The sequence below is a fragment of the Carassius auratus genome, chromosome 27, assembly GCF_003368295.1.
Source record: "Carassius auratus strain Wakin chromosome 27, ASM336829v1, whole genome shotgun sequence".
Lineage (NCBI taxonomy): Eukaryota > Metazoa > Chordata > Actinopteri > Cypriniformes > Cyprinidae > Carassius > Carassius auratus.
The window spans coordinates 27546810-27562528 of record NC_039269.1 but is presented as its reverse complement, the minus strand read 5'-3'; the positions used below and the strand labels follow the sequence as shown (position 1 = coordinate 27562528).

At 38.0% G+C, this 15719-nt stretch overlaps 2 protein-coding genes across 2 annotated transcripts in view; one reads left to right on the top strand and one right to left on the bottom strand.

Annotated features, from left to right (window-relative positions):
• LOC113046095 (parafibromin) overlaps positions 1-15719 on the top strand; it is a 48782-nt gene that overhangs the window by 15181 nt on the left and 17882 nt on the right. The window lies entirely within an intron of this gene.
• On the bottom strand, positions 10898-14251 carry LOC113046096 (beta-1,3-galactosyltransferase 2-like). Its single transcript, XM_026206962.1, has 2 exons — positions 14099-14251; positions 10898-12156 (listed from the first exon to the last, which is right to left on the bottom strand). Exon 2 carries the CDS (start codon positions 12084-12086, stop codon positions 10911-10913), a length of 1176 nt encoding a protein of 391 aa, XP_026062747.1. The 5' UTR covers positions 12087-12156; positions 14099-14251; the 3' UTR covers positions 10898-10910.

Here is a 15719-nt window from a genome sequence, read left to right as displayed (position 1 = left end):
TGGGAAGATGGAGACGTGCGCTTCCTCGTATTTTAAAGGCGAATGAAGCCGCGAGAGCTTTAGTATCATCTCTTTGACCGGATAATTATGTATCCTCGCGATCATGATTCGCGGACGCCCTCCTTTTAATGATAAAGGGCCGATACGATGTGCGCAATCAACTTTAATCCCTCCAGGAAAGTTCTCAGCTCCCAGAAGGTTCTGGATGAGTTTTTCCACAAACTCAGTTGGGCGGCCAGCTTCCACGTTCTCAGGTAGGCCGACAATTTTGATATTCTGTTGAGAACGTCCCTCCAGATAATCCAGTTTAGCACGCAAGGCCTTATTAGTTGCTAGAATTTCATGAAGAGAGCCCTTGAGATCAGAAATGTGGCTTTCGTGGTCTGCACTTACACCCTCAAGGTCAGTAATACAAGAAGTGATTCCAGAAAGTGCTGATTGTAGCTGGGTTAGTCGCTTCCAGGGAGTTAAATCTGTCGTTCATACTGTTATTCATAGTTTGAATGGCCAACAGAATGGCAGTTGAATCTGGAGCCATGCGGACATCATCGTCAGCCTTGCAATCATTAGACAACGATTTCTCGGCCATTTGTTCACCTGCGCTGGTTGGTGAATCACCTTTTTTGGACTTAGCATTTTCATTTCATTGGTAGGTATTGGTGAGCAAACTTTCGCAGTGGAAATAGTCAGACATGTATAAATTTAAAGAGGCTTTGAAGGAACTCTCTTAACTTACGTCCACACCATATGGTGCTCTCTAGCGCCCCCTTATGCTAACATTTTTAAATGGTATATAACGTTATTGCTAGTGCTTACAAGCTAGCTGCGGTGCTTTACAACAACCTACACATCTCGTTAGATATGGGATACCACTTGTGTCGATATCCCACGTTGAACTGTATCAAATCGCCGGGATGATAATCATCTGGTGTAAAGTGATCGCCAAGATCGCACTGCCCTCTCAAAGATGATTTGATGAGAAAAATGCAGTTAAAGCATCTGATTGTACAGATGTTGGTGATTGCACCAGCTTTTCAATTCGTTGCTCCATTCATTGAAGTTGTCATGTTTATTTATATTGTGCTTCATACAGCAGGCTACAGGTTGCATCAAAGCAGCTTAGATGCAGAATGTATTAATTTATTTTTTTAACTTTTTAACTAAATCATAAAAATAATGTATGTGTGCAGAGTTTTACAAAATATCCCAAGTTGAAAAACAGTGTTACAAGTTATTTTTAATGTCTGTCCTGGGACATAATGTCTGTTTTAGTTTTGGTCCGTGATCCCACCCAGTACCAATTCTGTCCATCGTCCTGGAAACCCAGCGAATGAATTGGCTTAGAGCTGTCGGATTCTACCTGACCTAAGCTTTGCCCAAAAGCATTTTAATATGTAGTTAAGTAAGATGCATTTGGTTGATGGAAACTGCTTAAAGCCCAGAGAGACTCGCACTTCTTCCTGTTGCTTGTCCTCAATCTGGCAACCCGCATGAGCTTTGAGTCTGGGCAAAAGGGGGAAGGGGAAACCATGCTATCCAGTATTTTAAAGTTGAGGTGAAATACACATTTTAACCACTTACAGTAAATATTAAACAATATATTAAAGCATTTATCCCCAAGAAGCTGTGGTTTACAGTGAATTTATAAAATCTAAGGGGCATTGTTAGGCATGGAGCGAAGTGCTTCAAGCCTGTTGTAAATTCACTGTATTGTTCAATGTATTGTTTTAATTAAAATATTAAAATTAAATTGACGAGTAATAATGGATTATGTTGGAATTTTTGGAACCTTTGGGTAAACCCATCCTACTTTGATTTGATTGGCCACAGAACCGGCGCCAGCGCAGCACTGGTGAGTATGCGAAAGGGGTCAACGACATAGCACAAAGGAAAAAAACTCAACAAAACATGTGGCCCATTTGTGTATTTGTCGGTGTGTTTTAGGGTGTATTCACACCTGTCTTGTTTGGTTCGATTGAATTTAAAGACCGGTCCTGCAACTTATAGTCAGGTGTGACTGTCTCCGGTCTTTAAATTCAATCGAACCAAACAAGACAGGTGTGAATACACCCTAAAACACAGTGCTCTAGTTCAAAATAATTCAGCTTCTAAAAACACGTCTCTAAAAAAAAATATAATAAAATAAAAAACCCTTCCACTGATCTGTCTCGCCACCAAAATGCTATCTGTGTGAACCCTGAGAGTGCAGCATTCGTAGATGTTAAATAGCGCACTTACATTGAAATACAATGGAAAAGTATAGCAGTGGAATGAAAAAAACATTCTGAGTGAATGACCCTACTAAAAGAGCTAGGGATGCATTGTTCCTATACTCCGTATCGGTATCGGCTCTGATCCGATACATTGTATCAGTAATCTGACATCCAGGAAATAAATATGTCTTAGGCAGCAGCTTTACCACCACAACCAACAGTAATACTTACCGTATTTTCCGGACTATAAGTCGCACTTTTTTTCATAGTTTGGCTGGTCCTGCAACTTATAGTCAGGTGTGACTGACTTATCAAAATTAATTTGACATGAACCGAGAGAAATGAACTAACAGAAAACATTACCGTCTACAGCCACGAGAGGGTGCTCTATGCTGCCAAAGATGCTGCTCAGTGCTCCTGTAGTCTACACTAAGCAGCATAGAGCGCCCTCGCGCCCTCTCCTTTTTTTCCTAGTCATAACGTATTTTTGGACTGATGTGACTTGTACTCAGGTGCGACTTATAGTCCGAAAAATACAGTAATTGTGTTTGCTTTACAATGGAACACAACCATTGCAACCCATTTAACTGACACATCGTTTTAAGTAAGAACAACTTGAACAGCAACAGACAATAACAAAACAGCGAAGTAATCAATGAACTGCTATAACCTAGCCTTCTATTAAATGTTAAATGATTTAGTCAAAGCTTACTCGGTAGTGCTGCTTTATTAGTTGCATCACTTGCACAGGACGTTTGTGTGTCAGATGTAACAATTAAAATGCAACTTCGTGAAATGGACTGTCCTGAATTTTTGCTAATAGTAGCACCATATTAATTAGGGGTGGTTAATCTGTCTGATTTCCCGATTCGATTACGATTATTGAAGTCCCGATTCGATTACAGTCGATTTTCGATTATTAACGATTCTCGATTAGCGATTATTGATTTTCCATTTCACAACAGTAAGTAGTAAACAAACTGTGTAAATCATTACTAATAAATGGTAGAAACAAACCGAATGCATGTAGCGGTTGGGATTTTCAGTTTACTACATGCAGCAGGCACTCTGATTCCATGTATGGGGCACATATATATTATTCATATGACGCACAAACACAAGTAGACAAGACCTTTTTAGTTCAAAATCTATGCCCCGTGTCACATCGCCTCTGCTTCTGCTATGCAGCGCGGCCAGATCTGCCTCGCGCACGCGCCGAGTGTGCACAGCTCGGACCACTGTCAGTGTCATTGCTACTCTCCACCTTGCTTCCTAACTGTCCTATGAATACTTCGACCTCGTCTAATATACCCAGAGGCATTAGACAAAGTCTCCACTACAATACTGTCACTGCGATTGCGGAGAGGTGCGGTCAGAAGACAAATATACATGTCTAGCGCGGAAAAAATCTCCCGCCTCGTGCCCGCAACAATAACACGCCTGCTAATTTCGCAATGAACATTCCGACCCCTGCAAACATTGTTCACACCTCTGACATTTGGCAAAGGACCATTTACATTGGGCAAAGGATTCACCGTTTGTGCTTGGTGTAGGGCTATACTTTCACTTTCAGTATCACCGTCATCTTCTGAATACAGATATTCCCCTTCAGAATCAGTGTCCGCGAATAGAAGTCCCAACACGGTTGGTTGCTCGCTCCTGATTTTTCCATTTTACACACCTGCTCTGGCTGCTTGCTAACTGGAACTGGGCGCGTTCTTGACGTTCAACTCCCGGTATAAAAATGTTTACAAAATAAAATAATGCAAAAAAAAAAAAAAATCGATTTTTGAAAATTTAATAATCGATTCATACTCGTCCATAACATACTCGCGATTAATCAATAATCGATTTTTTTCACCACCCCTAATATTAATGCTAGAAAGCCAGTACATAATAAACAATTATATTTCATTAAATTAATGCCAACCCACGCCCCGCTGTGGCGCCGGCCCTGATCGGCCACTCCTATCAATAGACTAGCACAGGTTAATCCTAACAGTTTAATAGTGTTTATAGCTCATAACAGGATGTGTGACTGAGGATTGATTACCTCAAAATGTACGTCAGTATGTAGTTTTCCTTATTGCTCACATGCCAGTGATTATCCCTCTTTGTGCCACAGGCTGTTGATCCCTGCTCTAAACAGTGTCCTATGGTGTGATGCTCCCCAGGTGAAAGAGTTCAGCATAGTCCAACTCCAAGATAATTAAGGCTTTTTAACTAGTAAAAGTGCCATAGATTTCACATGGCAGAGTTTAAAGAACTACAATGTTTGGTGATAAGGTTAGAGTATTATTGATTTTGTGAGACATACAGTTAGCCGTGTGTAGGTGTGTTCACATCAGGTCATAATTATGAGATTTCAACTCGTAGAACTTGTATTTAAAAAATATTTTGGCTTTATCTACAGCCGTTGATAGTGAACAGCAACCCTCCACCTCATGCTTTTACATTCACTATAATTTTTTATGCACAAAAAAATAACCAAGTGTAGAGTAAAAATAATCAGACTAAAATCTAAATCTTCCTAAAAGTCCTGGAGATTTCATAGCATTTAACTTGAATGTCGAATTAAAAAGTTTCTTGTTAATTTAAGTCATCTTTATTTATGTAGCACTTTAACAATATAAATTGTAAAATAGCAACTGAACAGCATTAAATAGAAAAATAGTGTGTCAATAAAGCAAAAAGGCAGTTCATCATCGAATTTAAGTTTTTGTTCTCCATTTGCTAATTGCTGATTGTAGCATCTACACTGCTGTGTAGTAATTGATTACATGTAGTTTGGATTACTTAATCAGATTCCAGATATTAAATACTTGTAATTATATCATTTTGTTTTAAAATGCTCATAATAAGATTACAGGTTTATATATATATATATATATATATATATATATATTAGAGGTGGGCATAGATTAATTTTTTTAATCTAGATTAATCTCACTGTGATCTTGAAATTAATCTAGATTAATCTAGATTAAAATGGCTCATTCGAATTCTGCCGATGGCATTCAGAATATGTGTGTTACCCAAATAAAATTGATAAACAGTAAGTCTTTGAGAAGGGGTTTATCAAGCTAGATGGTGCATTAGAAATGTACATCTCCTGTTTTTTTCTACATTTTTATATACATGTTTGACAGGAAAATGCATGAAAATAAGAAAGTAAATCACAGGAACCTACATTTTTGTGACATTCAACATTTTTGTGACATCAACATTTCTTTTTGTGACATCAACATTTCTCACATTATTACAGTTTTGCTATATATATCAAAAAATATATCTGTAGTTTTAACAGTCAAACCAAAAATGATTCAGACACCAAAGTAGTTAAGAGCAGTGAGTGATTTTCATTTTCTTGGATTAACATTACAGCAGCCAGTAGCTAAATTAGGCGCGGTCCCTTTAAGAGAGGATGAACGCATCAAATATAATACACATCCCATTTTTTCCCCTCAACTGTTTAATTTCACTTAAGAAATAACTGACAGTTTTTTCGAGCATAATTTCCAAGGTGGATATTTTGACATATTTCGTATGTATTTGTCCGCACTAGAGCAAAAATAAGCAAATTCGATGTTCAAGTGTTTTGGTCAAAACACTTGAAAACGATTATTTATAGCGTCTCGAGACGCCTTTATCTGCGTGAGCCCTGAACACCGGAACACCGCGAGTACTGAATTGGGCTCTTTCACATCTTGTTGTACGTTTCAAACTGCGATATGTATTTGTTCGTTCCGGTGCAGGAGGGACTTTGAGGAGAACTTCGCAGAAGAGAGCTCAGTTCAGTGTCGCTGTCCGTTAGGCTGGCCTCAGCCAGTCGGTTATATATTATATATGAAGGTGAAAGTCATCATAGCTTGCTTAGTAAAGACCCAGCTCCCAACCCAACTTTGAGAATAGATTAACGGCGATATTTTTTTTATCGCCCGTTAAGAGTCTCGCGTTAACGCAGCACGTTAACGGCGATAACGGCCCACCACTAATATATATATATATATATATATATATATATATATATATATATATATATATGAGATTAGGCTACATATTCACACAGTGAATTCAGTTATTCATAGTTCATTGCACCAAAATTCAAATTTTGTATTATATATTCTAAAGTGTTTAATTTTGGTAATCAGTTTATTTTGTCATCTTTACAAGTTAATAAATAAAACATCAACTCACAACAAGCCCTCTGCAGTTCAATCATGAACCCCAGTTTGGGAAACCCTGGCATACTTTAATGTGTAATGTACTTCATGGCCTTAATAACAAAGAATAGATATGAGTTTAGGTCAAAAGTAATCGAAACTTAAAGTAGTTAGAGGGGTGTGCCGGTTTCAGAATTGGTGATGACGGTTATGACGTGAGTCAAATGTGACGGTTTATAACATAACCGTCGGGGGGCGGGGGGGGGGGGTGTTCTTGGAGATAGCGGGTTAACTCAGTGTCAGCGTGCGCTCTGATCGGTAAAGGGGCAGAGATTTCAGACCTCCGTTTATTAAGGAGATCTGTCACAAAACTCATCATCCGCGCCAACGTTTTTTGAGCAAAAAAAAGCTGCACCCGCCCGTCATCCGATGCAATGCTTTGCTGATGCGAGCCGCAAAAAAGCCATTGCCATTTGCGCATTAGCTCCGCCCACTACCGGAGAAACTGGTATGTCTTCTGCTTGTTCGAAAATTAATATGAATAATTCTAAATGAACTCCATTATTTTGACAGGAGAAGACAACAAAGAATAGTTTACATATAGCGTGTTGTTTAAGCGTGGTAAGACTCTCGCTCTCTCTCTCTTTGCATGTGTGAGAAACAGTGCTATCAGTAAAGTGACGCTGAGTCGTGCGCCTTCACACAGAGTTAACAGAGCATCAAATACAGGTGCGCTGTGCGTCCATTGAGATGAACTGAAAAGTTCAGATCGCTTGATGGAGAGAGAACTCTGAAGCTCAGATGCTGAAATTAATGCAAGCGTCATGCGCTTCAGTCTATGTAGTAAACAAACCTGCACGTCTCTGCCATTCATTAATTCACACAGAGACGCGCAGAACACTGATTTATATTTTAAACAACTTTTGCGGCTTAACATTTACAGATACTGGTCCATATGGAGATTTGATTTGATTATTTTATGCTAACTTTGGCAAATTCCATGACTGTCCATATTAAAATGCAACTTTCATTTTCATGACTGGATTTAGAGATTCCGTCCTCGTTTTCTGCTTCGCGGAAATCATAGAGCAAATTTCAAAGCCGCACCCGCCCGCCATCCACTGATTATTTTGCGGTCTATGGCGATGCAATGCTTTGCTAAAAAAAGCCATTGTCTGTTCTAGAAAGGATGCAGCAAATATATTTAATGCTAATGAGGCATAGGCCTACGCTGAGTTTCATTTATGATGAGATGCGCTCTAGTTCACAGTGCAGTGCAAGTGAACACGCCGCGCTGGTGCATCCATGTCACGGTTAGCATTGTCTGCAATATTTGCTTTTTATTTATTAAAATACATGCAATTGGTTGATGAAACATTTATTAAAATTAAGATAAGATTTGTACAAAACGAAATTCGTTTTTAAGGAAAGTTTTCTAAATATCAGTGGTAAATATCATGTCTGACGATTTACAAAACTTCATTAAGTGGAAAAAACCATGTCTCCCAATATATTGCGCATCTTATGATCCTATCTAAAAAATTTAAATAATTTTTGGTAAAAAATGTTTGTAAAAAAATATTTTAATGACACGGTTTTGGCGGTTATAGAGTTCTAATGACGGTGTTCAACTATAACCGTCGGTCTCACGGTTATATACTAACCGTCACACCCCTAGTAGTTAGTAGAGTTGGTTCGATTCCGATACTAGTATTGGAAATATCACGGTACCACAACGAATTCTGGCATCGGTGAGTACATGAACCCATATACCGATTCAATACCATTTTCTTAAACAAGACCTAGTTATGACCGCTAGCTTTGCCTAAATGCTGCATGGTTCTTCTTCACTGCTCATAATGCATTGCAAACACAGGAAGTTGTGCTGTGTTGCCACAAGCAACCCCTGTTTAGAGCAGTGAAGAAGAAATTAAAATGCGTTAGCAGTATGTCCGCTGTTTAGCAGTATTTCAGACTGGACCAACCAGACAGTAAAACGGCACCTAGGGATGCCACAAGTACTGGCACTTCACTACCAAGTCGGTGCTGAAAATGTAAAAATGTGATGATACCAGCATCTCTGTAGTACCGTGTATATATAGACTGTATATCCAGACTGTAGCCGTATATATACTAGTGTCTGTGAATATTAAACTGCAAAATAGTATTTAAATATTACTCCTGCACATTCTACATCTCTGTCGGTGATGTAATTCTAAAACTAAAATATATTTTGAGTTTGCAGTGTTAGATTTTTGGCTGCATTTGAAGTTATTTTTTGCTTAAGAAAATAAATATTACTGTCTCATGTCAGATAATACAAATGTTGTAATAAATACAGTAGTTCGCCATGTATTTGTTCAAGTTTTATTTAGATATATGTCTGAAGCACACCATAAAATTATTCTAGCAATTTATACAGGGCTGGTAGTATATACAGATACACACCCAGGTATCGGATCAGTACTCTGTATCGGCCGATACCCTGAGCCCATGTATCGGAATCGGTATCGGGAAGAGAAAAAAGGGTATCGGAACATCTCTAGTAGTTAGAATACATTGCCAAATGTGTAATCCAATAGAATAGGTTACAAACTAACTTCTCTCGTGTAATTTGTAATCAGTAACAGTCTACATTTTGGAAGTAATCCACTGTCCAGCAATGAGTACTTGCATGTAATGTAAAATACTTTGGATTTTGAGAGTAAATGGTTTACTATGCATCTTTGCGCAGTAAACTTCTGTTTGACTTCTGTTTAGCAATAAGATATTATTCTTAGGGTTAGGTACCAAAACCCGGTGCCAATATGGCCATGTTTATCGATAGATCGTTAGAATATCTGTATCCGCGCAGTTCTTTGTTATAAATACAGTTTACAAAAGGTCACGAGGGAGCATCAGTTTCTGATCTACTGTAAAGTTTTCTCTTCGTTCACCACTCATCACACCACATCGGTTTCCTCCATCGACAATCTAGCCCTTAACACATATGAAAGCATAGTTTATACTTATTTAAATATACTTCATTTAATTATACAAACTTCATACATACACTACTGTCCAAAAGTCTTAGGCACCTTAGTATTTTCACTCCAAAGAATGGTGTTTGGCCAGTTATTTAAATATTTTGCGGCATTGTGCCAGTAGAAAATATTAGTTTACATTTCCAAACATACATTTTGCCATTTAATTTTAATAATAATCAAGTGAGATTTTTGAATGCACAAGCAGTCTGTAAACAGCCGGTGCTGCACACAGAGACCTGATCTCACCATCATCTAATCTGTCTGTGATCACATGAAGAAACGGATAAAACGGAGACAAACTTAATCCAGAAGAACTTTGGTCATATCTCCAAGACGTTTGAAGAAACCTGTCTTCAAAACTATCTGAAAAACAATGTGCAAGTGTACCTGGACAAAAGCTGTTTTAAATGCAAAGGTTGGTTACACCAAATATTGATTTGATTTAATTAAAGGGTTAGTTCACCCAGATAGCAAAATTATGTTATTAATAACTTACCCTCATGTTGTTTCAAACCCGTAAGACCTCAGTTTGTCTTTGGAACACAGTTTAAGATATTTTAGATTTAGTCCGAGAGCTCTCAGTGCCTCCATTGAAGCTGTGTGTACGGTATACTGTCCATGTCCAGAAAGGTAAGAAAAACATCATCAAAGTAGTCCATGTGACATCAGAGGGTCAGTTAGAATTTTTTGAAGCATCGAAAATACATTTTGGTCCAAAAATAGCAAAAACTACGACTTTATTCAGCATTGTCTTCTCTTCCGTGTCTGTTGTGAGAGAGAGTTCAAAACAAAGCAGTCTGGATATCCGGTTCGCGATTGAATCATTCAGTTCACCAAATCGAACTGAATCTTTTTAAACGGAAGAGAAGACAATGCTGAATAAAGTTGTTTTGATTTTTGCTATTTTTGGACCAAAAGGTATTTTAAAGTTCCGTACACACAGTTTCAATGGAGGGACTGAGAGCTCTCGGACTAAATCTAAAATATTTTAAACCGTGTTCCAAAGATAAACTGAGGTTTTACGGGTTTGAAACAACATAAGGGCAAGTTATTAATTACACAAATTTGCTACCTGGGTGAACTAACCCTTTAATTACATAATTTTGCTTTCTGGGTGAACTAACCCTTTAATAGAAATTAATTGATTAATGAAGTCCGTTTAAGACAGTATTTTTGAAAGCATACTTTTCTACGACATATTTACACAACCTAAAACTTCTCACAGTACTTTAGCTTTGAAGAAAGGTTTCTTCAAATGTGTTGAAGATGTTTCATCAGTTTCTTCTTAACTGAATATTTTATATCCATTCCAACAGGCAGCCTTGTGAAGATCTTTAAGATTACAGTAACTGAAAAAACAGATAATCAAAAAAGCCCAGGTAAGGTTGTCCTGAACCCTCAGAACAAGAACTTTAATCTGTTGTATTTGGCAGAACGTGAAATGTCACAGGTCTTTTTAACTTGATGATAAAACCTCCAAAGCAGAACAAAATTGTTTATTGAACTTTCTACCCAGTCTGTTGGCAGGGATTGTGCTTGTTGCTCTGCAGGTGCTGCCAGTACTGGATGATCTCATTGGGATGAAACCCATGAGAGGTGATCAGGTTGCTGTACCTACAGCTAGAGTAGGGCACTCGCCAGTGATTGAACAGATGTTCATTTGGTGGTAGCGTTGGCTCTATCTTTAGTTTAGCTAGACATATACCCACGTAAACATCTTCTAAGTGCAGTCTGGGTATGGTCAGAGATGTCACGTATATCCTTTGGGCCACGTCGCCTGAGAAGACGTACCCAGTCCCAGAGCAAAAGGTGGGGTATCGCTTACCAGGGTACACTTCTCGGGGCATGTACCATTTACTCTCTTTGTTTCGGTTTGGGGAGAAGTCTGACATGTGTAGTCCTGTGAAATACTTCTGCATTGGTTGCCCTTTGGTCATTAGGAGTTTTTCTATGAGATATTCAGTGTTGACAAACATGTCACTGTCTGTCTTCATGACGTATTTGGCCTCTGGACAGTACTTTGTAATCCAGTACATCCCCATCAGTGTTTTCAGAGTAAGGTTGTTGTAAGTATCCCTGTAATCTTGCTGAACGATATCATGATATCGATTACTTTCTTCCTCTATTGTGTGCTGCAGTTTGCTGCCATCTATTTCGGTGTCATTGTTAACACCTATGAAAAAAAGATGGATGAAACCCAAACCCCCAGCCACACTTTCATTGGCCCACGTTTTCCTGATGGCATCCCTGGCGTCCGTTTTCTTGGGCTCAACCTCAATCAAAAGCACTAAGAAAGGAGCTCGCTGCAGACATGCATTCGGCTCGTTGAGGATGTACTCATAAGGCTCCTCTTTAAGTATCCTTGCCACTCTCATTTCTTCACTCGAACTGATGTTCAAAAGAAAGGAGCTTTCCAAACCCTGCTGCAAACTTTCATCCAAAACTGAGATGACATTTTCTTTTGAATTTAATGGTGAAGGGGACTCTTCAAGCTCCCGCAACTTGGTTGGATTCATCATGGTTAAGTTGGAGAAGGTTTTCATGGTTCGGAGTTCTTGAGCAGCAAACCTCTCCTTGGTGAAATGACAAGGCCATTGACATTGAATAACGAAGCCTCCAGCAAACACGAGCACTATGAGGAAAAGGGCCACACTGCAGTATCTGTGCCTCCGCTTCCATCGCATGATCTCTCTTTGGGTTCGTTGGATTGGTCAGGCCTCCCAAAGTAAACAGCGAGTCCAGATATGTGGAAACCTGCAAATAAAAATGGGAACAGTTTTTTTTACTTATTGCTACTGAAGAAATATTTCAATTTGTATATAATGGATTTAATATTTTGTGCATATTTCCATTTGCATGATTGTACATGGATCTTGTTGTGCTACATTCTTTTTGGTAGCTGGAAGTATGGCTAGGTTGAATTACTGTAAATAATGCCTGACAGCCCTAAGGGCAGTAACTCTCTTTAGATTTTTGTAGACCACAAACTATGGTGGTTATATTGCGTGACATTTTATAGTCATACTGAAAGCAACAATAAATAGATTTTTATTTCGAGTGGGTTTGCGGTGTGCTTTAGTCCTCAAATAACATTATCGTCCTATCTCATTTTGTTGAATGTAGTATAATATATATTTCCATCGCAAATTTAACTTATCATATCTGTGAAAACTCTGAATTAATAACAAGCGCGTGTGTGTGTGTGTGTCATGGATCACTTCTATGGCACCTAAATTAATTTAATTGGGGCAATAATTATTTACTTTTTATTTGTGCCATTTTGGAGCTTGAAATGCTCAGTCTTCATAGACTATTAAAATCAATTTTTGTAAGAAATTCTGAGAAATCAGGTTTTCTGTTTAAAAACATTTGGAAATGACAAGAGTAAATTAATAACATAATTTTTATTTTGGGGGGAAATATTCCTTTGATCTTAATCAGTAATGCACAGTATAGAGAGGTTTTGTTCGGCAAGAAAACTATCCAGGAGCTTCTTGTTAATATAAGTAACTTTCCGTCTGCTAATCAACACAAAAGCAGCTGCGCTTCTGTTTCAAACAGTCATTTATATTTTTATTCCCTTTAGCCTTCACCAAAGAACCAAATAAAACATACTTAAAGGCTTAAGTTGTTTTATTTTAATCTAACCTAAAACATGGACTGATACAATATTATTGTCTGGTTACACTTAACAGGTTCCATTTAACATTAGTTAACATGAAATAACAGTGACTGCATTTATTAATCTTAGTTCATGTTAATTTCAACTTTTAATAATTTATTATAAAATCAAAAGTTGTGTCAGGAGTCAGAAGTCAGTCTGTTAGGAGGACACTTTATTTTATTTTATATAAATTAATAAATTGTGTTTGTAAATATCTCCTTATATCCTCTTAAGCTAAAACGCATAATTTGAAAAATTTACTTCGTTCTCCAAAAATATTTTAATGTGCTCCTTGGGGAAAAAGGTAAGCGTCAAGCCCTGAGGAATCTAAAGTATGGTCATGCAGCAGAATAAGGCATTAATATGTGCTTAATAAGTACTAATAAACAGCCAGTTTTCTGATAATAAGGATGCCGATAAACAACTAAATGATCGTGAGAATCGGTCTCTAAACTAAATGTTAACATGATAATGTATTGCATTTTTTAATTCCATTTTTATAATTTTTTTTATTGGTCATTTTATATTACAAGACACATTTGCTGTTTACAGCTAGTAGCAACATCATTTTCATCCTAAAATGAGAATTCAGTCATTTACTTGCCTTCATAATTGTCCAAACCTGTATGATTTTCTATTGTGGCACATGAAAGATACTTCAGAAAAACACCAGAGACTGCTCTCAAAATGTCAAAGTCCTCTTTTAATACCAGCTGTAAACATGGGCAAAGGTGGCCGTGTTATTTATTTCCCCTTCTCTGCTGTATCTATATTCAGCCGTTGTGTTTCCACTAGCTAATTGTAAGTAAACCCCAAGAGACTGAAATGCATTTTCATGCAGAATCTTGAACGCATCCAAATCATCAAAAAAGCACAAACAAGCTTTGAAACCTGGATTGCAGGAAAGAATGAAATGCATCAGCACAGCTTCGGATAGAAATGTGCAGATGTTTGAAACCTGGATTGCAGGAAAGAATGAAACGCATCAGCACAGCTTCGGATAGGAATGTGCAGATGTTTGGTTTGACGTACCTTTCTCTTGGACTGAAAGAGATGCTTGCTGTTCATCAGTCCTGTTGCAGATAGATGCAGTGTGCTCTGCCATTGTACCTTTTTATAGCTCCTGCCATTCTAGTCTGTTCCTCCTCCTGTGGTTTGCCACTCCTTTGCTTCTCATCTCTTTGAGGTGCAGAATTTGCATTTCCTGTAGATTTTATTGAGGATTTTCTCCTTTGGTTTTGCCATTCATCCAGACATTTCCTCACTCCCAGTTTGAATTCCTGAGACCGTTACCAGCCTCTCTTTAATTGATGCGATGCAGCGCTAGACAAGGTGTTCCACACGTATTCCTCAAAGACTTTCATTCTGCTTGAATGTATAGTGATGCTGTGCAGCTTCCTCCTTTTCTGCTGTTTCGCTCTGCTGTTCTGATCATTAGGGGTAAAAAAAAAAAAAGCTGCTGGGGGAAGGGAGGTGAAAATGTGCGAGAGCACTGGTCTGCCAACATCCTGAAGAGTGCATGCACACAAACACACACACACACACGCACACACACCGCTCCATCCATGTGACCTGCTTGAGTGAACGCCCTCCCTCCTGACAGTTAAAGACACCCAGTGTACATTACGCTGCTGACACACTTACTGTAAGACTTATGATAATTAACGATTCCTGGTTCTGTTAATCAAGCTTATTTTGCAACACTTCCAATCTTGCAGGAATAGATGTACTTGAGGTTCATGCAGAATCTGCCGCCTTGCTTTCAAACATCTCTTGAATTCCATCTTATGAACCCTTAACAGTAAATGGGAAGTTAAAGCGGTCCTATAATGACATTTTTGTATAAGTTAATATGATTCTTTAGGGTTTAAATGAAAAGCTGTAACAAGCAACTGCAGTGCAAAGTACACTATGGGTTACTGATCAACTGTAGTGTAATTTTTAATAACCACATAACCTACCATTCATCATGAAATGCCAAATAATGAAGACACAAAACTGTTTGGACTAACAATTATTGACAGAAATACTGTTTTACTGAATTACACGAAGAATAAGTTATTTTTTTTAAAGATGCAGTAACAGCAAAATAAATGAAATGATGACATTAACATTAATTTTCACAACAAAAAATGGTTGAGGTTTCTCAGCCATTACAGGTTTTTGGCATACAGAAGTTTCATCAGCTGGTGTTGGGGTATTCTGGGTTGGAGAATCAGGGTTGTGCTGCCCTCCTGTGTGGTGCTAACGCTCAGGGACAATATGTAGGGTTCAGACCTGTCCTTGATTTAAACCTAGACACATAGCTGTCTATCACTTTCTGTTTGTCTGGTTTGTCAAGGTTTGTCTGGGGCGTGTGGTGATCTTGAGAATATCTTCCATATAAAGGGTTGGGTCCACAATAAGTTCCAACAGGTTGTACAAGTATTCTTTACAACAACAAAAAAAGTAATGTTGTTCACTTGTGTTGTGGCTACATGGTTTTGTATATAAAATTGTCTATAAGGTGTCTCATAAAATTATACAAAATTAATGTTCAGCTTCAGATAATGTAGTTCTGTACACACCATGACTATTTTGCATTTAAATAGAAGTTGTTAAACTCACAGAAGGTTGGTTCTACTTTCACTGACTTTTTTCTTGTATTCTTGTT

Coding starts and splice junctions, on each gene's coding strand:
- LOC113046096 (XM_026206962.1), bottom strand. CDS start 12,086: ATGCGATGGAAGCGGAGGCACAGATACTGCAGTGTGGCCCTTTTCCTC.